The 26,274-nt window shown below is 40.3% G+C and overlaps 2 protein-coding genes across 3 annotated transcripts; both read right to left on the bottom strand.

Annotated features, from left to right (window-relative positions):
• Nucleotides 1–5,771: 5,771 nt before the first annotated feature.
• clcn7 (chloride channel 7) lies at nt 5,772–21,068 on the bottom strand. Of its 2 annotated transcripts, XM_044050585.1 has the most exons (25): nt 20,841–21,068; nt 19,351–19,428; nt 17,558–17,623; nt 17,139–17,204; nt 16,896–17,028; nt 16,574–16,683; nt 15,975–16,055; nt 15,805–15,867; nt 15,543–15,626; nt 15,360–15,453; nt 14,361–14,425; nt 14,056–14,172; nt 13,901–13,955; nt 13,716–13,776; nt 10,682–10,823; nt 10,397–10,490; nt 10,123–10,295; nt 9,685–9,736; nt 9,432–9,559; nt 9,199–9,284; nt 8,975–9,107; nt 8,273–8,332; nt 7,995–8,171; nt 7,767–7,847; nt 5,772–7,078 (listed from the first exon to the last, which is right to left on the bottom strand). In XM_044050585.1, the coding sequence occupies exons 1-25, from the start codon at nt 20,952–20,954 to the stop codon at nt 6,992–6,994; spliced, it is 2,400 nt and encodes a 799-aa protein (XP_043906520.1). In that variant the 5' UTR covers nt 20,955–21,068; the 3' UTR covers nt 5,772–6,991. The 2 variants fall into 2 exon arrangements, with proteins under 2 accessions (XP_043906520.1, XP_043906521.1); XM_044050586.1 differs by lacking the exon at nt 19,351–19,428.
• A 734-nt stretch (nt 21,069–21,802) lies between these two features.
• On the bottom strand, nt 21,803–25,652 carry LOC122785521 (pentraxin-4). The gene is made up of 4 exons (XM_044051353.1): nt 25,294–25,652; nt 24,601–24,779; nt 23,268–24,277; nt 21,803–22,986 (listed from the first exon to the last, which is right to left on the bottom strand). Exons 1-4 carry the CDS (start codon nt 25,489–25,491, stop codon nt 22,301–22,303), a joined length of 2,073 nt encoding a protein of 690 aa, XP_043907288.1. The 5' UTR covers nt 25,492–25,652; the 3' UTR covers nt 21,803–22,300.
• Between the last annotated feature and the right edge of the window lie 622 nt (nt 25,653–26,274).

Below are 26,274 nucleotides of genomic sequence, written 5' to 3'. Positions count from 1 at the left end.
AGAGAGAAGGAGAGAGAGGGAGAGGGAGGGAGGAGAGAGAAAAGGGAGGGAGGCTGAGGAGGAAGCAGCAGACAGTAGAGGCAGCCGGCTTCCTGGACTTCTTTCTCTTTCTGTTAAGTACAGCTCAGTGATAAAAAAGAGAAATAAGACAGTAAATGCTTAAATGTGAACAGTTTGTTTGTGGATTCTGCAGGGATTTTACAGCTGACGGTGGCAGACAGAGGCAGGTGGAGCCGGCAGAGCTGCATCAGTGTGTGTGTGAGTGTGTGTGTGTGTGTGTGTGTGTGGGGTACTGATGCTGGGTATCGACCTAGACGAGCAGCCCCCTCCCCTCCCTCCCTCCACCCTGCATCCCTCCCTCCTCCTCCTCCTCATGTCATCAGCCCAGAGACTGCAATGAGCTCATCCTTTAGCCCCCTCCCTCCCTCCCTCGCTCTCCCTCATTCACTCTTTCTTGCCTCCCCACCTCTCACGCTCCACACCTCATTCCTTCCTCACGCATTCTGCCTCCAACTCTTTCATGCTTTCTATACATTTCCCCTCTTCATTTTTCATCACTTTCATGAATTCCCGTGCAGCGTCCACTCTCTCCCAGCACCAATTCATCACTGTGTCACACCATCTCTCTTTCTCTCTCTGTTTATCTTATTTGCCTCCTCCCACCTCTTCATCTTCTTCTTTATTTCTCTGTCTTATAGTGACCACACCCTGTCGGCACAGTGCTTCAAATGTGACTCTCTCTCTCTCATCATTTTTCCTTTCAGTCTTTTTTGTCTTTTCCACCAACTATTCTCAATCTCTTTCTTCTGATGCTTCTCGTCTGATATCACTGATACAACAAGAAAACAAGGAAGGCTGTCGAAGCGTAGAATACAAAACACGTCTGCACACACGTACACACACACCGGCACACGTGTGAATCTGTCCGTCAGAGGTTGTTGAGCTGTCATGTCGCATGGTATAGGAGACAACATGTCTCTCCATCACCTGTCTCACTCTCCTTAGACTCCAGCAAACGTTTGTACTGATACTATTCTACGCCTACATACTGTGTATTATATATAGACTCACTTTCATCTTCACAGAAAGACGAATCAGACTGTGGTTTGGTGGGAGTAGGCTGACCCACAATGGTTTTGTTCATGTTTGAACTCAAGACAGATGGAAAAAAGAACATTTAAATGTCCAGCGTGTAACATTAGGGAGGGTTTACTGGCAGATATTGATTGTACTACCCATGTATTTTTTTGTAGTATTGCCCATGTTTTTTACAGCAGACAAAATGGACAAACCAGTCAGAGCATGTGTTTTGATACAGAACAACAACCTCTCTGCGATGTAAAGGCCCCAGTAGTTACCAGTCATACTTGGGTAGGAGTCATCTCTTTGTTACAATCTGGACTCTCACCATTGGAATCACTAATTCTTACAGATTGCACCTTTACATGGGTTTAATTTGCATAGTGAGGACCTGCCATTACGTTGCACTGTGCACAAATATGCCAAAAAAGTATAATTTGCTTATACGGTTGGTGTTTTTTATTCTCTGAAGATCACATGATGTTGAGGTGGTTTCATTCATTACAAAAAAAACCTCAAACTCACAAAAGTCTTAAGCTTTTTGGTGTAAATCGAAAATGTTATCAACTATTTTTTTTTAAAAGATTTTATACGATTCCCTTTCCCTAAACCAGTGACCTCTGTCAGCAGTGAGTCTGCCTCACGTCTGTCCTAAAGCAGAGCCATAAACCCATTATATTCATACTGCTTTATGGAAGTATAAATCATCAGCAGAGGTGGTCCCCAGTGGGACGGGTGCCATCTATAAAATGTGTGCTTGAACAAGGCAGCCATGAATGGTGTCATAAAACGTGTGTCACTGTAAAGGAGCCCCCAGGGTTTAGCCATGCATAACCACATCTTCGCCCCCCCCTCCCCTGATCAAATGCACAACAGGGACAGAAGCTGTGGACTGTACTGTGCTACTTTCACAAAAAAAAGTGTAACATAGTTTAAATGGCCACCATTATGTATACATTCTGACTGAGAAGTAGAATAATAAAATTGATACTAGCACACAAACAAGTTGGTTTGTGTTCCCTCAGAAACAAAGCCTTTGCATATTTACTGAGGGTGGTACGACTCTTACGAATCTCTTACGAATCTCAGCTGATATAGGGCAAAAGGCAGCGTACACCCTCGACAGGACGCTAGTCCATCACAAGGCCACATACAGAGACAAACAACCATCACTCTCACACTTCCGGTCAATTTAAAGGGTGAGTTTTACTAACCTAATACCCAATTTGCATGTTTTTAGACTGTGGGAGGAAACAGGAGAGCCTGGAGAAAACCCCCAGCTCTGCATGTTTTAGATGTTTCTCTGCTCCATCACACCTGACTCCAATGTCAGCTCGTTAACAAGCTCTGCAAAAGCTGATCCATGGTAACGACCCGTTTATCTGAATCAGGTGTGTTGGAGCAGGGAAATGCCTAACATTGAGGATTGAAGAGCCCTGATCGAAATCTAGGCAATAAAGCAAAGACTACTTTTTGTCAAAATGTTCACTGAGCAGTCGTGTTATTAATTTAATTCAATTACTTTGTGGCCACTTATTATGTGGTTCTGTAAGAGATTTCTTCCTGTTTTTTGCCTCGTGTTTGCTCATTGTGTGAACTGTTGGGTTTCTCTTCTCTTTATAATATTGTAGGTAAGGTTTTTGCCTTCCTATGTACAGTGTCTTGAGATAATGTATGTTGTGATTTGGCAATTACAACTGAATTGAATTGAAGGTAGGTTGACAATGACAAATAATGTCTCAAATGCTCTGGCCCATTTAAAAATGTAGCCGTTTACATTCGAACCATTGTTTACTTCGCACAGCGCTGCTCCACACGACTCTCTCGGCGTTCCTCCGTATAGATCTTGTGTCGCCCAGCGTCATTCCCACGCTGCACACAGGAAGTGATTGATTTTACACCAAGACAAACGGAGGCTACGGCATCGAATAAAGCGAGATGGCTGCAAACAGGTTGGAGTGTGACTGAAGATGCAGAGAAAAGTGAATTCTACTGCTCAAAAAAACCTTGTCATTTAGCAGATGGAGAGGATAAACCCACACACACAGTACTACATATATGTACATATATATGTGTATGTATATTTATATATATATATACATATATGTGTGTATATATATATATACGCACATATATGTATACATATACATATATACATACAAATATATGTATGTATATATACATATATACATACATATATATGTATATATATATATGTATGTATACATACATACATACATATATGAACTATATGTACTATTTTACTGTAATGTATTATCTACCCCTGCGCTGACACTCTATACACACAAGTGCTTCCTCACTCGGGGCTGATAGTATTGTTTGACAGGGTGTGTTTTCAGATGAAGGACGCAGCATTCATGGGTTGTTACATTGTTTCTCAATGGAAAACAATTGTCTTACAGCACCACGCCTCAAATTAACTTCATGGACTGATATCACATGGACTTGCAAATGTAATCTGCACTGGTGTGGAAAGTTATTCTATTAAGCTGTGGGGACATGAGCTGTGGTAATTGCCTTCTTACGCACATACACACACACTCACACACGCAGATACAGTATGTAAACTATACACTTGGGATGTGTGTATAAGCGGTGTCTAATGGTTTTCCGACAGCTCGCTGTGTGGGGAGCATTTATTGCTGCCAAGTGTGGAAAGAATAACCTGCCTGGTGTGGAGGCCATTCATCCATAACCACCTGATTTAAACAGACGGAGAGTCTCCGAATAAAGCCGGACGCCAACTCTCCGAGCAGGGGAATCATAATCCAATGAGGGCAATGATGCGCAAATGAATACAAAGATGTTTGTCGAGTGATAAATGAATAAAAAAATCAGGAGTGGTGTGAAGGAACACTCCATTTGTCAGGTGATGATTGAGCTTAATGCAAAAGCATTTACTTCAATTTATCAAAGGGAGGAAAGACACAATATACTGTATCATAATGAAGGATCATGTAACTCTACACAGTGATTCATCACATAGATGAAGCTGTGTTTCATTCTTATGTAACTACATTATCTTTTCTTTTCATTTACTTCTAGGTTCATCTAGAACCATTTATTCATCTCCTTTCATCAATTGCACGTTATAACATTCAGTTAAAAAATGTATTCAATGTGAATCAGAAAAAGCAGACAATTGTCTAATTTTAAGGTCCAGTGTGTATGAATTAGTGACATCTAGTGGTAACTACACTCCTCCACTCACCCCTCTCTTTCCCGAAATGCATCAGGGAACTACAGTGGCCTTCACAAACCAGAAGGATGTCTTTTTTTCTTTGTTTGTGTCGTAAGCTTCTGCTTCAGAACACAAAACACACACAGTCTGGCTTGTCTGTGCAGCTGTACAAGCACGGTAGCTTACGTACTCTACATACAAAAGGTTTATCAAATGATTTGTTTACTCCTACAAACATTTTAAAAACCATTTCCAACTTCAGATTTACCTTTCAGTTCAGTCGTCACATCACACTCGACTTCCCCCCTGGAAAATAAAGAAAGGATTTTTATTTTTTTTTTATTCTACATTCTCTTTTGTTAACAAAGCTCCAGTACATGTCATGCATCAGTTTAACATCAGGGAATGCCAGCATACCTTTGATAAATTGAAGTAAACGCTTTAAAAACAGTAAGTTAAACTTAAGTCCCAACAACTCACCAGACTAAATATTTCTCCAGTCTTTCAGGTCTTGGCTGACAGGAGGAAACTGACGGGGTTTTCTGCTACTGCATCTCATCAGTGACACTTGGTTCAACACCTTGTTTATTCTATGATGCTTTTCTGCTTCCACCGTTGTAGTAAAAAAAAACATGTTTTTCTGGAAAAACTGAAGACATACTGTCAGTTTCTGTCTTCTCCTGTGACCTCGCTCATCAACGACTGGATACTATTTGTTCTTTACAACTTTGTGATGTGTGAAAATCCCAGGGGGTCACTTATTTTTAATAATTGCTGCCACAGAAATCGCCTGAATTAAGGAGGCTTGCAGTAAGTAAGTAAGTGCTTGCTCAAATAAGTGAACAGTTTCACTAATGGGTGGAAAATGAGCAATTCATTATTTAACTGCTTTCTACTAATTAAAATACCACTTTAAAAAAAAAAAGGTAAAATCATCATTTGCTAAACTTTAACGCGTGATTCGTGACTTTGCAACATTCAACACAATGGTCCACATTCTACTGTTAAAGCAAAGAGGGCAGTGGAGTAATATGGTATTTATACTGTGACTCTCCCAGCAACACTGACATTTACTGACATCTAATGGAGACAGAGAGAAGAGCTATAGGGACTAATTATTGATTTTACTCTAAATGATTGTGTGGTCATGCTCATACATGCACAAGAACATTCATTTGTTCACGGGGGAATCATTTACAGTAATTAACAACTGCTTCCGCTGCTTAATCACCCAACTCCGGCAATTATACGTTTTCTAGCCAGTTAGGAATTTCTCCATATAACGGATACAATTGATTTGCTGTTGGCTGCAGGTACTTTCAAGATCTCACTGTATCTTCTTGACTCCACTTCCAGAATCAGCCCTGCTGTAAAATAACATGTGGTTAAATGTGTTCTGATCCAGGATCAGTGCTCTGCAAAAGCTAAGTCACAACATGAATTATGTTAAAATCACTCACAAATGTCTTTCAATTCAATCGCCGTGAAATCATATAACAACAGATCCATCCCAGTTTTATTTTTAATGCACAAAAGGTGTAGCCAGTGGTTCTAAAATAAAACATCAGTCAGTATTTTTAACATCTCACGTTGTGCAACAAAAAGACCACGAAGGAGCCAGAATCAGTGCGGAAGCAGAAAAACAAAACACTGGTGATCGATGGAAAATAAATTATAAATCTGAATACTGCTTTGAGCACCATACTGGGTAAAAAGAATCTAATTATTATTTAAACAGCTGTGTGGTAAACTATAGTTTTACATTCATTTAGAGACAAGAGAGCTACAAGAGAGACATTTGCTAGTATATATATATATTATATTTTTTACCGCAGGAGGTAGTGCAAACATTTGGTGCTGACAAAGCAAAATGTGTTTGTACCATTGAATACCAACCCAATATCCAATCAAGACTGACTGACAAAAGTATAAATATTATAAGACGAGTGCACACAGCTCAGTAAAGCTGACAGACGGAGGACGACGCAGGAAAACTGGGATCCGTCTGTTGTGAAACCTGCACCTTGTGGCGAAATCATTCAAAAGTCAATCAGTTAACAACTCGGCTTCATCTCGATAAATGTGACGTGAAACCCAAACTTTCTTCCAAACAACATCAACAATAAATAACATTCTTTCAGTGCAAAACTACACAAACATTGGAAAATACTACATTTACAAACAATTTAAAAAAAAACAAAAAAAAACTTGATGAATATTGAATTTCTAAATTGTTAAACTGGATACTCACTCAAAACCAGGTTTTTACGGCAAACCCATTTTTATTTTTTGCTACACAGCTTATTCTTTGAGGATTCCAGCTCATCTGGATTATTTAAAAATATATAATTATTCAGAAGCATTTCTGATTACTAACATACCACTGCATTATCACAATAGTACAGTTGTTTGGGATTTTGAGGAGTAAGAACACATAATGAATAGAGATTCAACTATAAAATATTATGATTAATTATCTTTTACATATCTATTCATTATTTACTCCGTGGGCAGTTAATATATTTCAGTGTAAACTTTTTGTCAATAATTCAGGTCTGTAAATGGGTATGGTTTATGTTGTCATGGGAACCACTATCATAATGGAATGGAAGTCTTTGCTCTTAATGGTGTCTGTTGGGGCTGCATAGCTGGTGAGGCATCAGGTGGTCAAAGTTCATGGGATTTTGTGTGTGTGTGTGTGTGTGTGTACTATGTCTGGGCCAGCTGAAGTTCCTCTAGTCCGTGTTTTCCAATGTGATATCTGGCCAAGTCTTTCCTGGTCACCAGTCCAACCACCTGCAGGAGTATAACAACATCAGAACAACTGCTGCTCTCGTCTCCACAGAATTCAGAAACAACAATGTGACCATTTAACATAAAGAGGTGAAGAACATTAAACACATGGCGCTTTTCCACTATCCAGTACCCGCAAGCCTCGACTCTGCGCTATTTTTTTTTGCTTTTCCATTAGCGATAGTACTTCTTTTGTACCTGCTCTAACAAGGTTCCAAGCGAGCTGAGCCGATGCTATATGTGACGTCAACAGACTGCCGGCCACTGATTGGTCAGAGCTGTGTCCGAGACGAGAATCAAACTGAAAAATGCCGAACTCTATATCAGTTACAAAGACTTAGAAATCCGGAAGAAATGCGTTAACCTTGCACATGTATTCAGGAAATGTCGAAAATCCTAACATTGAACAGAGGAGTCGAGCCACATCACAACTCCGTCTACTATATTTCAATTCAGTGACTTGTGTCAGATGGAGTCTGTGCTCCGGTTATGCAGGAAAGTACTGAATGATTCTGTGAACAAATCTTTATTAACTGATGGTAATGATTCACTACTGATTCAAACAAACTCACGGCAGTTTCCCAAGTTGAGGATATACTATATTGTACCAAACCACAATAAACCAAACCACATAGACTTAAGCTGTGCTGTGCCGGGACTGTGTCGTGGAAAAGCACCAACACTCTCTTACCCTGTTTTCATCATCCACTACCACCAGGTGCCTGAGTCCCAGTGCTCTGAACAGCTTAAACACACGAGGAAGAGATGTTTCCTGCAAAGAGACAGACGTTTAAGTTCAACTTCCTCCACTGACACAAACCTTCACTACAAACAAACCTCAGATTTGTTTAAAGAGGGGAAACAGAGAACAAGAAACAAGGAGGTACAATTCTAATATTTTTGTGTGTGTGTGTGTAACCTGTGGTACGGTGTAAGGCGTTGCGTTCATGAATTCAGTCAGGTCCATCATACACTCTCTCTCATCCTGGGAGACGTGGATGCTCTGGATGGGAGGGAAGCGAGGGTAGGCGTCTCTGAAGTCCTTCAACTGGAGCTTCCTGTGTGTGAGCCGTGACCGAGCCAACTCCACAAACACCTGCAAGGACAGAGCAGCAGAGCACACAGTGTGTGTGGACCTACCTTTAAATATCAAACTAATAAAATAAATAAATACCACGACAATGTTGATGATGTTACCTTGTGCTTGAGAAGAACAATGAGCTGAGAGCGGAGGATGAGGCCGCAGAGCTTCTCCGGCTGAGGAGGAGAACAGAAGGAAGACGATGTGATTCATAAAAGAACAGCAGTCTCGGTTTTCACTGAACTAAAGCTTGGTGGCACCGTATAAGTAGTCTTTGAGGTGATGTGATTATGTGTTGCATGTTATGTTGATTTAAATATAATATTTTAGCACAGAATATAAAGTGTCATTGTTCCCAGTATTAGGGGGGAAGTGACTAGTAGCAGACAGTATAACTTCCTCAAACACGTCTTCATTGCAGTGACATTGATCTGTCATTTTCTGCTGCAGGTATCACCGTCACCACTATATCAAAAATAAAAAAGGACTGATAGATGCACTTTATGTCAAGCATTTTTAACACGGAGTAGAAAATATGTTGCCATCGATATGTTTCCTTTCACTGGAGAGTATTCTTGAGTTGGCGGGCAGATGAAAGATGGAGGAGTTTTTAAAGGGATTTCTCAAAACCTGCATAATCGTCACAAAATCATCTAAACTAGAACATGACATAATTCAATACCTAAATCAAAATACACGGCAATTATATGAGGATGAAGTCTGGACCAAACATTTATCAAGAAAATAATCGTCAGATTAATCATTAAACATTTGTTTCTTGTTATTGCTAATAAATACAACACAATTAAAAAAAGTACCTCATCACTGCCAGAAACTTGCACAACCACAGGAAAGCCATTGTGATTGGTGGATGTGTTGCTCAGGGTGTCCACAATGGTTCCCACCTTCTCTATCCTGTTCAAACAGGTGACTGGAGAACTCATCACCTCTCTGGAGAGCGGGAGATGGGGGCAGAAGATGAAGACACAAACGATCCAATCAGAGTCTCACATGAACATCTACAATCCAGACAGGATCTTACCTGGCAGTCAGCCAGTGTGAGGTAGCAGGAGCCTCCCAGTGAAGGAAGGGAATGCTCTGCAACTTAATGTGGATGTCATACAGACCCTGAGGCAGGAAGAGACACCATTACAGACACCGACTCATACTGCACATAGTTTTAGATGTCACTTATATTTTTAGAAGCTGGAACCAGAACAAATTCAGCACTTGATAAATGAGATGGAGGCAGGGATAAGTATGTGTGTCACTCACCTCTACAAAGTAGTCTCCTACTATCTTGGAAGTCATGAGGACGAGCATGATGGGAAGGCCGTATGTGACGTTTCCCGTAGCCTCCACCATGATGACGGTCAAACTGAGAGTCATTCTGACGATGCCGCCTGAAGAAACCAGAGCATTAGTACTGATAACGTTTTACTTTATCCTTGTTTTTTTTTTCAAAATTGTTCATATGCATGTAATGAAAAAAAAACACATTAACAAGATACGGGATACAGTTACTCACCTAACTGAGCTGCAGCTCCAATCAAAGCATATTTACCAGGGTCAGCCCAGAGCTAATAAAAAACACAGCAATACAAAAAACCAATTCTTATCCAAAAGTATTAAACTATGGTTTTCCAGTAATGTTTGCATTATGAATACTGAGAAATTGTAATACAGTTTGTGTACTTTGTAAAACACTAAATTCCTTATTTAATTAAATATTAGTTTAATTGAGTTTAATTAGTTATTTTTAAGTAATTCAGGAGTTGATCTTAAATGTACGCATAGGATCATTACAAAATGGTAGAGACATAACACATCCTTACAGAAGAGAGGTTTTACTGAAGTTTTCTAAACTGATGTTACAAACAGGTAGCAAAGATAAAAACATTGAAACCACAGAAGACAAAATCAAACTCATCCTCATCCAACAAAGTAAAATATATAGTATACTAACTGGGGCAGGAGTGGTGATGGCTGCCAGCAGGAATCCACACAATCTCCCCCAGGCTGCACCAATTAAAAGAGAGGGGATGAAAACTCCGGCAGACACCGCTAGGCCATACGTCCAACACGCCAAGAAGAAATACGTCAGAGTGAACAAGCCCAGGGTCAAGGGATTGTAGGTTCCTTTATTAAAATAAAAGGGTGGCATAAGACATGAACTGGTGATTGTATGTTGTTTCAGACTTTAAACAATCCACTAAAGATTCCTTGAACATTTGCTTTACCTGGCTGGTTGTGGAAGAGACTGTGGACACTTCTCTCAGGAGTGTTGAAAAAGGTCGTTGCCATGGAGTTGTACTCTCCATCTGCACAGAACAACTAAGAAAAGCAACAGTGACTCAACATTAACTGCCAATGAGGCTAGATGAATTGCAAAAGCACTGTCTGGTTAAAAATAAATAAATAAATCAACTGTGGTTTCCACATGCAACTTGCAAATAATTTTGACACCATGTAGTTAATACTTCTCCAATGTGAACTTGATTATGTGTGTGTGTGTGTGTGTTTACCTGCAGTGGGTATTCCTTTTTGTCTTCTGGCCCCAAAGGCTGACAGTCATTGGAGAAGTAGATCATGGTGAATGACACAGTTGCAGTCACGGCAGCCACCAACATGGCCTCCATTACTTGCAAACATGGGCGATGGACGTACCTAATACACAAACAAAAAAATTCAAATAATGGTGATGTAATATCAGAAACAACTTTGTGCTATGAAAACTGTTTCTCTGCCAAATATTTTATTTTGGGCAATTTGACAAGGTGTCAATAACGGTGTTTTTCCCACACCGATACCAACATGCGAGGTCCACAGACTGCTGGCCACACATTAATCATCAACATTTAGCAAGGAAATTTCTAAAATCTCAATATTTAAAAAGAGGAGTCTGGTGTATTTAGCAACAGCACTGCAAAAAGCCGGCAATCGTGAGCCAAATCACAACCCGTTCTACGGTATTTTAGTCAGATGGAGTCTGTGCTCCAGTCACGTAGGGAGTACTGAACCTTTAATAAACGAGAACTGCTTTGCTCAGGGCAAGATTGGCACGAAAAATCAGCCCTGGCGTTTTCTTTTGCCAAGGCAGCCCACTGTCATTGGTGAGACATTAATATTTAGATATTAATATGTACTTGCAGCTTGGGAATTTGACTTTGTCTGCCAAGTGATGTGTATGCACACTGGGATCTGATCATTTCAAAAAATTTCAATACACACAATAAATAGCCAAATGATAAAGCCTTTCTCAACACAGGGACTTGATTTTTGTCCCCATAAGGCAGACAAGTCCCCTTAATGTGACTATGTAAACATGTCCACAACATAAAGAATACCAGGCACACACACACAGCTTACCTCCATCCCTGAGTGTCCCTGTTAATTTGCTACCATAACTCCTTACCACCATGTCTGTCGTCACCTCCACTCTCCTCCATCTTATTCTCACTCTGTCCCTCTTGTCCCTGTCATGTTCTCCCTGTCTCTCTGCTTCGGTTTCCTGTCTGTCTTTTTCTTGCTCCTTTCTATCGCCAGCAACGTCTCCTCCTTCCTCCTGATGTTACTGCACAACATCAGGTGCTGCTGGCACCTGCAGTAAACATGTCTGTTATTTTGGAGCACTTTTGGGTGTTCACCACAAAAGTAATTGCTTCTGTTTTTTTTTCTGTGCACCTCCCTTGTGCTTCAGTTGATCCATTTTTTGTTGATTTATTTCTGTGTCACATTTAAAATGACATCATGGCCGTTTTGTGCAGCTGTGCTAAGATAACCCTGCCCACGCTGAGGAGGTACCACAGTAATGGAAAACGACGTGTCTGATACCAAACTGAGTAGAGTCGTGCTGAGCTGAGCTGTCATGCTAGAACTGTATATTGGGAAAGAGCCATCAATGTCAAGTGGCATACTAGTTGAGTTGTAGGAAAGCCCATACAGGCAATAAAGGTAATACATCAAGATCATACTTGTTTTTCGTTATATGCATAGCAGAATCCAGGTAATCTCTCCAACCAAACTTTAAACACTATAGATTAGAGCTGTAATCGGGCCTTAAAAGTTAGGCTCGAGCCCAACAAGTACATTTTGATTGACAGCACACACACGGCTCTTTTGCCTTTTGTCAAGAATGAGTAATTTATACATTTACATAGGCCACTTGGAAAAACAAACAACAAAATAAGTCCTCTGTTAACATCGTATCATCTCAGCACTCCAAATAGGCCTAGGAGGAAGAGTGGGTTAGACTCCGGAGAGCTCTGGGTCTCAACTCTCCACATCTGATGCACCTGCAGCCATGGCTTGCAGAGGAGTGCAGTCATGAGCACGTACGCCATTCCTGTCTGAGTGTGACAACATTCTCACCTGGTTAAATTCTGGCCAGAGGAATATTGCGATCTTGTGGCGAAGCCTGTATTATCACTTTAAACGCGAGCCAGTCTTCGTGCTGTTTACGCACGACAGCTTGCTGAGGGGAGTCCAGGCGGGGAGGGGAGTCCAAGAGTCAAAAAGCCCAGTGTGTCCGGCAAATGTGTTTATGTTCATCCGCTGGTCTTTATCTCTTTTCTAAAATTGTTTTGATGTACAATGATCTTTATTTGTGCATTGGTGTGTCCCAGATTCTTTACCACGATATCTGTCTGAAACTCATTCATAACACACATAAACATGTTAGTATCTATTCTGATAATGATTGCCTACAATGTAGAATTTCAACGAAACAATTTGGGTGACGGGCCACACGGTGGTGTAGTGGTTAGCACTCTCGCCTTGCAGCGAGAAGACCCGGGTTCGAGCCCCGGTTGGAACAAGGGCCTTTCTGCATGGAGTTTGCATGTTCTCCCCGTGTGTGCGTGGGTTCTCTCCGGGTTCTCCGGCTTCCTCCCACAGTCCAAAAACATGCAATGTGGGGATAGGTAAATTGGACACTCTAAATTGACCATAGGAGTGAGTGTGAGAGTGAATGGTTGTTTGTCTCTATCTGTGTGGCCCTGCGATGGACTGGCGAACTGTCCAGGGTGTACCCCGCCTATCGCCCGATGTAGCTGAGATTGGCATGGCACCCCCCGCGACCCTCTGGTTGAGGATAAAGCGGTAGATGATGACTGACTGACTGACAATTTGGGTGACTAATTCATTGTGGTCAGGAATGTGCTTCAAATTCCTCTGGTAGTAATTGTTAATATGATTGTCACAGCAGTGACACAACATGAACAGAGGAATAAACGTATGAACTTGAACTCATGAATATGAACTCACATTTGAAGAACAAATATATCCACTGGCATCAATTTTACTGACATTTCCCATAATCATACTTTTCTCAAGATAAGGAAGCAGGAACTATCAAAGCACAAATTTCTTCCCAGATGAGTCATTATCATCTCGCACGAACCTGTTCTTACATCGGGACTATTTTTAAACGTTTTAAATCACAAGATGTTGATACCCTGAGCAATGGACAAGTGCCAACTTTAAAACTTCCTTGTGTTTCACCTCACCCTGCCAGTTGTTTTTGGTGTCATGCCAATTCAGGTGTTTTCTAAATCTTACCTGATCCTAAAGATGGTCAGCCAGTAGTTGAGAATGTTGAACAGAGCTCCCAGCAATCCACCTGCACATGAAAGAGATATAAAAAAAGCAGAACAAACACACAAGATCCCAAGATTTTCCAACATGAAAAAAAAATAGTTGGAAACAGAATTAACATAGGTGCAGAAACCAAAAGAGGCCTTTACCTATAGCTCCCATAGCGATAAACAACGGGATCTCATAGAAATTATAGGCCACACCCTGAAAAGGAACAAATACATACAATACAATGTCATCTTTAACAGTCACTAAAAAAATCAAAGCTTGAAAAAACAAGCAATGTTTAATTTTAGTTTCTTACATCAACCGGAAAGCGGCCAAAGTTGATGAGACCTGGGTTGGAAAGGTCTCCAGGGTTTTTGTTATAGACACTGAGGAAGATGTTCAGAGTGAAGGTGGAGATCATGGAAGCAAAGAACTGCAGAGGGAAAAGGGTGACGGGATGAAGGGAAACAAAAAAAGAAAGGAACAACAATTAAATACAAACGAAGGGAATGCAAATGCTCTACTTAAAATTTCAAATCAAATCACAGCTTGCGCTGATTAACTAAGCTATAATTAATCATGGTTTTGTAATGCAGGTGCACACAGACAAAAGTGACTTACTATCCTCCATGTTAGCATCTGGTTCCAGAAGGATGCTCCCTCTTCGAGAGCGAACAGAACACCACCTGTTGACCCAAGAAACAAAATCACCATTATAACAAAAATGCAGATACCTTTTAAGTATTATAGAACAGTACTTGTGTTGGACTTGGGTGGCTCTATTGGCAGAAATTCCATATTATATTCAAAATATAATGTATAATGGCCTGAAACTAATGAAAGTTGTGTTTTTGTTTTCTTATAATTAATCCCTCATATCAGATGATTCTCTTCTATCCATCAACATTAGCCCAGAGTGGACAAACCAAACACTGGCTACTTTCACAGTCTGATTTGGCCTGAAGACAACTGTGGATTCCATTGAAGTGTCCTTCCCTTGCTTAGAAGAGAAGGGCACTCTTCACCATTAGATGCCACTATATCCCATGCACATGGCCAAAATAATCCATCAGATCCACTTAAGCCGTATCCATTCTCAGATATGCTGATTTTGACACAATGACAAGTTGGCAAAAGGTTAAGTTAACTTGTGCTGTCACATGACATCCTTGTGAAGAATGAGCCGCAAATTGGATTGACCCGAGTAAACATCCCGTCTTTTCACATGATGGTAACAGATGACAATCTGTGACATGATTTGACAAGCATTTCTTCACTTGGTGTAAAATGCAGAGGTTTAACAGTTTAACAGAAAACAGCTTTTCTGTTAAACTGACCAACTTTTTACTTGCGAGCAGTAACAATAATTTTGAATGATGCTACAATCAGACATACACACTTATTATATCATTATACTAAGAGTAGAATGAATATAAATTACAGAGAGACTCTGTGACTTTCCAAAGACGATTTGTTTTAATATGACGAACAAACACTGTGGAGGGAGTTTCTAAACAGGTTTCTCTCTTGGCATTCACGCTTGGCTTTATAACAAAGCTAACATTCTCAGACAACTTAAGAAGATTAATAACAATAAACATGTTGCAGTTGGGTTTTTACCGACTGGTGCTCCAAAAGCAGCGGAAACTCCAGCAGCAGCACCAGCAGAGACAAAGTCCCTTTTCTCTGTGTCTCTCCGGAAGTATTCAAAGATCTGCAAACAAACAAACAAAATCAAATAAAAGAAATGAAAAATGAGTGACCGTAAGCTATCAACACGAAAAAATCTCGAAACTCACTGACCTTGAAGTCTCTCTTTAAAGAAGTGCTCCTTCCCTGAGAGACGCCTGCAGCTACCACAGCACCAGAGTGAATCATGGGCCCTTCCTAAAGGGATTGTGGGTAAACAAAAGAACAAGTGGTATAAGACATTTTTGGCAGGATTTAAAACAACAAATTCTTTAAGTCCAAAACACAGTGCGCATTGCATTATTTAATCTTTCATTTGAAGAATACAAATCTAACATCTAAGTTATGCACATTTTTCTCTCATCAAGTTTTTTACCTTTCCGACAGCAAGACCGCCAACTACTGAACAGATAACGCCAGCCACTTTCACCACCAGTGTCTGCAGCGGACAAACAAAATAAATATGAGAATATGAAGGTTGCGCTTGTTAAAAAAAACAAAAAAACAGTGGCCTTCAAACATCATTTCTTTATAGTGTGTGCGTACCTTTAGTCGTACCACCCTGGGAATCTTGACACCATTCAAGTAACATTTTATCTGAGGAATACCACTTCCTGCAGCTATGGGCTGCCACAGAGAAAGAAGAAGAGGATGAGGTGTGATGAGAGTAAAAGAGTAAAGTTACTAGTTAGTAGAATACACAAGAAAAGATGTGTATTCTGGGCTAATTGTGCTTGCAATGCCCACCTCTTATTTAAAGCAGACAATAAAACTGAAAATATAACTTAGTCTGAACCTCTTCTTACATCAATCTTTTTTGCAGAAACTGCTACCTGATAAAAGCCGGACACAAGCTGATCACAAGCTAATGTGCACTGGTTTAGTTGAGTTGCATTTTTTTTTTTACAAGGTTTCATTTTTACTTACTGCATGTGTTATTGTCCACATAGTTTTCACTTCCACAGTTTTAATGGTTAGAAACTGAGACATGTAACTGGTTGAACATTTTTCTTTTTCTTTTTTAATGAGCTACTTCTGTTAAATCCACTCTCACACTCAAGGAATATGGTACATCACACAAAAGGGGAATAAAAAAGTGTCACCATAACACCAAAAAGTCAGATCATTTCTCCTTTCGGTCTTACCTCAAAAAATGCAACTATAATGCCCCCCACCATGACAATGGCAGAGTTGAGGACAGCCCAAAGGAGGAGGGAGATGGACAGGCCACCCACCTCCGTAAAGTTCTCTATGTCTGTGTGATCAAAGGTCAAGGGAAGGTCTAGTTCCTGACAGCATTTGGCTGACATTAGCAAAAAATGGTCAAACTGTCTCACTGCCAAATATAAAACTAATTAAATGATATGTGAGGATGAATAAGCATCATCCACAAGAACAGACGGTTCTTTATTCTAACAAAATATAGCATAGGGTGACCTGTACAGCACAGTAGAGTTTTCAGGATACTCTTTTTGACAACTTGGTATTTGATCCCAGCCAGCTCCTCCACTGCAATATCTATGAAACAGGCAATGAGGCCGGTCAGGAAGCCAATCAGACCGCAGACCACCCAGCGACTAATCTCCAGACACCGGAAATTCTGAAGACACAAGAGCAAGTGGAACAAACACCAGGAGCAAAATTGATAAGACTTCAGCAGATGAAAAATGATGAAACCTGTAAAATCAACATAGTAGAACATATTTTCACCATGTGACTCATCCTCCGCTCCTCCTCCAGAAAGAGCTGGTTTTCAATGTTATCATAGTCAAGACTCTGGAAGAACACACATAAAATAAATACAGTAAATCAGTAAAATAAAGAAAATGAAAAATGTGTTCATTAATGTTTATCAAAAAGCGGTAGATGAGTGAGTGAATGCTTCACAATCAACCTAGATCTTGAACATGTGACAAACTAAAATAACTGCTTGTGCATGTGAATTTGTCAACTTAACCTATCTTGCACTGAACGTAACCAACTTAATTGCAAATGAAGAATATGATAATACAAAACAGATTAGATTAATTGACGCCTGGTATGTTGATGGAGTTCGTCATCAAAGAAGGACTGAATCCTGCACAATTAATTAATCATTAAATCTTTGTTTATGCGAGTGGGCCCATTACCTCAAATTTAAGAGACAGCAGCTTCTCATTGTGAGGGATCTCATTGGGCCGTCCTCTTTGTGAGTCCTACGGGGGGGATAACACACAAAAACACAGATGTCTCTACATAAACAATTGAGTCTGACTTGCTCAACTGAGAGGAATGCCAAGGAGCAGAGAAGTGAGTGGGAGGATTGAGAGAACACAGCAGCAAATCAAAAGCACTGTCAACTAATTAAGTAACTTCTATTAAAGTCAATAGAAAAAGAGAGGGCAGATTTGACAGATTTGAACTTGTAGCTGTGGTTTCTCCAGGATGAAATGTTGCAGGTTAGTATTTGGTGTAAAAAGAGATACTGGTACACATTAGGGATGCACGACATTGGACTTTTTGCTGATATCTGATATGCTGATATATTGGGAGTGCTTGGGCCGATAACTGATGCCGATATGTATACACGGTTTTCACTGCACCAAACTGCAGAGGTTGTTAAGTCTCTTCTTAGTGTAATAACATAATATTTCGCCTACTCATGTTGCAGCAGATGTAGATATACATTTTATTAAATAAATAAACGAAACAAAAAAAATTGTTGTAGGGGCGCCAGCATTGAAGTCAAGGAGGTAGCAGCTTATTTAGCCTACTGTTGCAGTCATTAGTCATATCGGCAGACCTGTGTGTTTGCTGATATCTGATAATACATCTTAATGCTAATATCTGCTGATACCAATATCGTGACAATAATACTGTGCATCCCTTATGCAAATACAACCATACAGACATGCTGACAAGGCAGCTTCATCTTCATAAAGTGTTAAGCAGGCATATATAGTCACTAAATTGGCAGCAACTTAACATCTGTTAGTGACACACACATAAGAGCATAATACACTTGTGTTTACAGCAACAGCAACAAACAACAATCAAGCAGCAGATCACATGCATGTCATGGCATTCCTCATCAGACTGCAAAAACTGAATCTGATGGTTAACGCCATGGTGAGAAATGAATGCAAAGTCGTTCTAGACAAAGTGACAACCAAATCGCCTCAGCCATTAGTCATATGGTCCTGTAATTGCAGGTCAGTGATTTTGTAGCCTGAAACACTGATTTTCTATCTGTTTATTTTTGTGAAAAAGCACTTCTGAAACACTACGTAGCATATAAGCTAATGTAAACAGCATACAGTATATAGACATCATTGTCTTTACATATACAGCACAGTTCTGAGGATTCTGATGATGTATCGCTCTGAACAATAACTCATCAATGTTAAGGATCTGTTTCTATAAACTGAATTGTGGGTCTGCATCAAATCAGCAGCAAAGTAGAAAACAACAGACAGATGAGTCAGCTGTCACTGTGTCAGTTTGGCCTGCATCATCTTTCCAAAATTAGGCTTTAGCTGTCTTCATAAGGAAGCAACTGGGATTAAATTAAATACTTCCCTCAATCTAGACACACAATGGTTTAAATTCTAAGCGTGTACATTATTTTGTGCCTCCTAAATCAGACTTAAAGCTCCATGAGCCGACAAAGTCGGACTAGGTTTCCTGCACCAAATGTGCAGTGAAAAATATGAGCATGAGACTAAATGAATAACCATTTACGATTGCACTCCTTTATAGTTTTAAGACATAAGCAAATTGGTTGTCGAGGTAAAGGTAAGGTTTTACGATCACAGTAGATGAAACAACTACATTTGAGAAGTCAAAGCGAAATGCTGCTAAAGGTCTAGATGGACGGAGGACCAACAGGAGTGATAGAAAGGGAGACACGCGAGTGGGATGACATTTCAAGCTTGGACTTTACCTCATCTGACGTTATCTCCTCTTCCAAATCCACTGTGCTGAGTCTGCCTATCTGAAATACACTGCGTCCTTCAGACGGCTAGATATCAAAGACACCAACAGAATGTGTCGGTACATGTATAATCTAAGTCTTGTGGAGCCCCACCACACACATAAATACATATAAAAACAATGGAGTCAAAGCAACTGCAGCATTTTAGCATGGGACAAAAAGGATATGAAAACTTAATTTCACCATTATCCTGACCAAAATAATTGTGTCACAATATCACTATTATCATTAATGTAAAACTATGCTTTGAACTACCTTTTTTTTTCTTAAACTTGATGATTGGTAAGCCTTCTTTCCATACCTTAGTTTGTTTCAATTTTAAATGTTGAAACAAATACGGACATTTCAATATGGAGGAAACAAATGAGGTAATGATACTAACGTTACAACATTACTAACAAAAGCAAAAAAAATGACGAAATGTTGAAATGTTACAAAAACATGTTACTAAGGATGCATAAAAGTGGGGGAAAAAAACCTAGAACATTAAGAACGTGAGGTCCTTGACAAAGATGCAGGCTCCACTTGGGGCACTCAAAATAACAATTTTACCCATTCACATATTTCACTAATAACTAAACTCAATTTGAATTTAACTAAAATTCACCACAATCAACTCATTGTGAGAGTTTCATTTTTTTAAATCACATTGTGCATTCATATAATCTTCTCATCTTTGCTTATGAAACAATCAGCTCCTTATTCAGATTCTTCTTATGAGCACAAACATCTGAGATCTGTACTGTAATTTTAAATATGACAAAAATCACTTAAAGCAGTGGTTCTCAAACTTTTTAAAATATCGAATTAACACCATTTAGCACCAATGTTAAAAAAAATCAGTGATGTAAGTAGGCCGAAAAAAGAGTATAGTATTACTACACTATAATATAGTATGGTGTATAGTAACTACTGAACTTATAAATACAAGTGAGGTTTAATTTACTTCCACCTTTGGTCGATGGTGCAGGAGTCATGATAATAATCACGAGGGCTGCATCACAGCAAGAAAGGAACTTGGATTTTCCATAGTTTTTTCTTTTTTTCACATTAAAATGTGCTATTTAAATTGTGCTGCGTCCTATACACACTGACATACATTCATCCAGTGACAGATATGAGAAGGACTAGGTTCCAGATTCTCAAACTTTCAAGAAAACAGAATAAAATTACATGTATCACGTAATTCTATTCTGTTCGCACTTTTGTTTTATTACTTTCACTCACATACCCCAAAAACAAAGCTTTGCTCTTGCATCTACTTCCCGACTACAAACACTGTCATTTATAAATGCATCATAATTTATCACAAGCAAATCCTGAGCCATGCAGAATAAAAAAAAACACGTCTTAAACAGCCTTACATCATTAATAGAATACAATGCATAACATTTTAGGTCATAAGTTAGCTCAATTGTTAACCAACATGCTAGCTGTACCTGTCTGGAGTGTGTGAGCTGCTCGGAGCCGTTGAGCAGCGGTGTCCCCTCGCCTAATATCCCGGTCTCGTCGGCACGACTGGACCACGACACCTTCTTGGTGATGTTGGCCATGGTGGCCACCGGTTGCTGTCCCCGCAACAACTTTAGCTGAATTATTTCATTAATGGCAGTTGTCGCTGGCTAACTGTTGTTATTCTCGAGCAGCTACCCATAGTCATCCCCGTATCGCGTGACGCTTTGTAAGGATCGCGTGCAGGGACAAAAATAAGTATTTGGCCCACTGGATTCTGGGAGTTGTGGTTCTATTGTTTATGGACCAAAAACAAATGCACTAATCTTCATAAACTCCCATCTTAAACTATAAACATTGTTGAATATAGGACCACATACTTTAAACACATTAAAGTATGTACTGTATATACACACTTTAAAGCTGCAGTGTGTAACGTTTGATTATTTTTTTGTTGTTTATGATGTTATTATTCTGCCTGTGACAAAACACAAAGGTTGAGATATCATATGAAAACAAGCTTTGTCAAAGAAAACTATCAAAACTGACTGAGGGAGCATTTTTATAATTTTCTTCTAAGTTTACTTGACTAATGACGCTATTGCCTTTTGACCGTCTGTGTTGTCTGCTATTGTCTGTCTTAACATTAAAAATAATGAAAATTGTGTGAACTAATTTGGCAATATCTAATTTGTTTTTGGTGCTATTTTTGGCTGTACAGTTTTTCTCCATTGTAGACCATATTGTGTCTTTATTTTAATTATCTCTAGAATTGAGAGCCAGAGCCACCAGAGCCATATAGGAAAAACTAACACTTATTATGACCTTACGTGCTTTTTGTTGGTGAAACATATTCAAGAAACCCCAAGCAAGTCTAGTTGCCTATCTCTAAACTCCTCATGATACTGATACAGGATTGTTGTGCCTATATGCACTAAAACACAATACAAAGGCATGATGAGTTTATTTGTATGAAAAACCTAATATTACATATATTTACCACAAATCCCAAAGACGAACCTACAAGCGTTGTATTTGTATGCTGTTTGCATGCTGTCACACAGCATGCAGAAATAAACTCAACCATCATACAAGTATCCTTTGTGAATTAAACTCAGGTTATTATCACATAGTTAATGTGTATTTGTCTTGCTGATGTAATCCCAGTTCCACCTCGCTTAAGTCTCACTGAGCGAGACACTGCTCTGTTAATTAGTGTGGTTGTATGAATACAAATTGACTGTATATTGGTGCTTTTGTCTGTGTGAGTAAAGATATTTCTCTTCTCTCTCCAAGTCTGACATAAATTGACTGGTATGTGCACATCCAAGCATTTGGATTACTCAAATATTAGAACATTTGGCCTCCAACAACCGGGACAAATGAGTGTGACACAAAGAAAACTTTGCTCAATGACTCTTCATTTGAAACCTCCCCCATATCTGTATCAGACACAGTGTTCTAAACATTCACATGCCACCTGCTGTACCTCCCCATGGACCTCCTTTATATCTTCCATGTCGAGCACCACACCTCTGGGCACTCCTCTCCCTTCTGCCACCCCTTCCACCTCAAATGGGCTCAGCACCCGATTCCATACCCTGAACCCAGCAATCTGACCTGCATATCCCTCTGCAGGGTCAAACCCCCCACCTACAGTGTCCTGTTCCTGCCCCAATACCACTGATCCACCTCCAGGAATCTCCCAGCCCTTCCTGAATTTGGAGCCCGAAGAGGTGAGACGGCGATCGCTGTAGTGCCAGAAACGACCCTGGATGGAGGACCAGACAATGCAAAGGTGGTGCCAGCGAGCATCAAGGAACGATGATATGGAAAGACGGCGATAGGCAGGGTCTCCAATGACAAAGTCCAGGGAGGGTGAAGAAGAGTAGTGGAAAGAAGGTGAGAATGGAGAAGAGTAGGTAGATGAGGAAGAAGAGTTGCGTCCATACAGTACTAACTGGTTGTCATTTTCATTTGTGGCATAGGAAAACAGTGTGCCAATGTGTGAGTTCTCCACACGCAGCCACAGACACAAAGAAAGCTCAGGAAGGACAGGCAGAGTCGAGGAGAAGGTGACGTAGTTCTCTGCTGAAGCAGACGGGAAAACCAGCATGGAGTCCACGTTGCAGACTAATGACACAGGAGACAGAGAGAGAAATTATATTATAAATTACAGGGAACACAATCAAACCCTGCAAACAATGGTGCACTGATTCATAGTACTGATCTGTGCATTGAAAGACTATCACTATATTTTATGTGGGTTTATGTGCTGCAGTCTGCCCGCAATTAATAGTTCCCAAAAATAAATGTTCAATAACATCCTTTCCTGTTTACATTTCAATTTTAACACCTTTGACCAGAGTTTGTTCAGAGCAGTCTGTCCAGATGTCTGTCCAGACTTTACTTACTGCTTGCATCCTTTTTAGGAATTGGTCGTTGCGGGATCTTGTGCCTCAGAGGAAGTTGGAGGATGTCATGGATCACTGAACTTTCTTCCTCCTTTTCATCTTTCCACCTGCTGCTCCTGGGCTGATATGGCTCAGACTGAGGCTCCAGTCTAGTCCTGCTTTGCCCATTTTTGCCAGGTTGGGTTTGAACGCGGGACATGGGCTGAGGTTTGGAGGAATGATTTGGGTTATGCAAATGAGGGTGTCTCTGAGGCTGCAGAGGTTGCTTGATCTGAGTCTGGACATGATGATAAGGTACAGAGTGATGAAATGGCAGCTGCTCCTGCTTCACTGGATAAGGTCGTGTCTGGGCCTGCAGCTGAATCTGTGACTGTGGGTGGTGAGGGTCAGGCAGGGGCAGGTAGTCTACGGACTGGGGCTTAGGGTTTGTATACTGTTCTTGTGTCTGTGGAAGAGAGTATGGCTGAGGTCCTGGTTTTTGTGCTTTTAAATGTTGTGGTTGGTTTGATGCATGGTGTTGATATGGTTTAGCCTCTGGTTGACTCGTTGCACTGATTTCTTCTGTGGAGGGTTGGTGATATCCACCCAGAATCTTTCCAGGCCTTCCTCCTCTGTGGGTTTTCCCTCTTCTGTGTGGTTCGTAGTATTCTTGTGAGGTGACGTTGGGCTGTAGAGCTCCTCCCTCCCTTGCTGAACTCCTGATGTTTCCACCTCCATTTAAATGCAGGACCTCGCCAAGCTGTCCTTCCACTCGATTCACACGTAGCACCTGTTTTTTCAGGGAGTCCTGCAACCCATTTAGCCCCACCAACAGTTCATCTCGTTGGGCTTGGAGAGCAGCGAGCCTTTCCTCTTGGTTCTGAAGCTCCTGGCTAAGGTTGGAGAAATCCTGACCAAGATCAGGCTTTTCTTCCTGGACATGGCGGTGGCTCTCCCTAAGGTTCCTCTCCATCAAAGACATACGACCTTCTATGCGCTTACTCTTCTTCTCAAGCTTCCTACTCCACTCCCTGGATGATAAACAACATGGGAATCTTTGTCAGCAACCTTTACATTGTCCATATACCATGTGTTGTCAAATCTTTATTTATGTGTATACACATTTAGAACATACAGCTTTCAAGTCACATGAACATGTGGAAGACTTTCTCTGTCACAAACCACCAGGATATCAAAGTCAGTGGGAGTTATCCTCTGAGGAACATGAATACCTGTTCAAACTTTTATTTTAACACAAATCAGGAGTTGTTGAAATTTTCGTTTGTAACAAAAATATCACCCTCACTGTTTATGTGGCTAAAATACTTAACATCAAAATAAAGCCAGCTCTAACCTGAGACCCTCTATCTCCTGTGTTGTGCTCTGCTTTATTTGCTCCAGGTCTTGTGACATGTGGTGGAAATGCTCTTGTAAAGTGTGAACACGGCTCTCCAGCTCCCATGAGGAGTTCCTGTTCTGGTTCATTGCCAACATGTCCAAACGGGCCTGGGTCAGTGCCTGGAACTGCTGGAACTAAGAGACATAGGCAGGAAATAGGTTTTCACAAAAGCATCTCAACAGCTGTTTGGTAAATGGTTTTGAAAGTCAGAGAGATGTGAAAAATCATCATAATAACATTCTCTGTCTATCAACATCATCACTGTCGCACATTTTTGCCATCATTTCAGTTTGGATGTGTGACAGAAACATTACTAAAACCTTAATTTCATGCCTGTTATTTTCAGCATTTTAAAGGTCACTGTTGTTTCTCTTTGCCTTTGTTTTCTTCTTGCACATTAAAAAAAGATATTTAAGGTATATAGATTCATACAAAAGTAAATCCATCAACTGCAGTGACATATTTGTGCAGGAGTCTTCAGATAACCAGTTGTAAACGTACACTCGTTCTGGTTGATATAGCACTATGAAAAATGCACCATATATAATTATAAAATCACATCAATACATATAATGTAAAACAATGCCTTAACTTGTATAAAAGTTGACTACAGTTAAAGTAAAGATACTTGGTCTGATTTAAGCCAACCTGTTCATTGAGCCGTCGTAGTTTCTGCGACACAGAGTCAATTCCCTGCGCATCTACAGGATGAAGATGGAGCAGAAGCATGTGAACCAGGATCAGGGGCCAGTCGCTGGGCTTGAGGCTGCTCATGGTGCAGCAGAGCTGGGATAAATGCTGCTGGGAGCCTGGGTCCCCGTCTGGATGTGTGGGGGTGAAGCACATATTGGAGAGAGAAACACATGCACATCATAAAGTTTGAACACCCACGGACTGGGATGAGAATACACTTTCCATTATCCACAACATCACTGGGGAGATGAGAGGAAATGCAAATGGTTATAACAGGTATTCAACTTCTCTCTCCCTATTACTCTCTTTTTTAAACAAACACACACACAAACACAGGTTTGCACAGCTATCCCTTTAAGGACTCTACATTGACTTCCATTCATTTGGTCAGCCTAACCAAAGCCTTATCCCTAGTTATAACCATGACTAGTTAATGTCTAACCCTAACCTTTACCTAACTACAATTCAAATCTTAGCTCTAAACTAAATAAGTTCCTCGAAAATGAGGTCCTGCCTCATTTGGACCAGGTTTTGGTCTCCATGAGAACTACTGGTCTTGATAAGGGCAGTGTTTATCCCAGAAAAATGTCCTAAAGAGGTAACACCTGGTCCAAATCTTACATGCTCCATCAACAATTATTAAAATGTAGAAGGATGAGAGCAGTTTCTGTCTGCAGAAGTGCAGAAGTGAAAAAGTATCTGAAAGTTGTGTTCTTGTGGTGTCAATGTTTTGTCTGTTGCTCTAAACTTATCTATGGGTTCCGTCTTTTTTCTGTCTGTTCTGTCTCTGTCAGATATATGTTTCATATCAACCAGATTGTGAGTGTTGTAATGTAGCAGTATAATCCCATGATGTGTGGGCTGAGGGAGGGGCAGCCTGTACTTTTCTCTTAACCTCCCCAGACTGAACTTGGCAGGGGTTCTGGCACTGTTCCT

The sequence above is a fragment of the Solea senegalensis genome, linkage group LG19 (assembly GCF_019176455.1).
Source record: "Solea senegalensis isolate Sse05_10M linkage group LG19, IFAPA_SoseM_1, whole genome shotgun sequence".
In the NCBI taxonomy this organism is placed as follows: Eukaryota; Metazoa; Chordata; class Actinopteri; order Pleuronectiformes; family Soleidae; genus Solea; species Solea senegalensis.
This window is presented reverse-complemented; position numbering and strand designations above follow the sequence as displayed.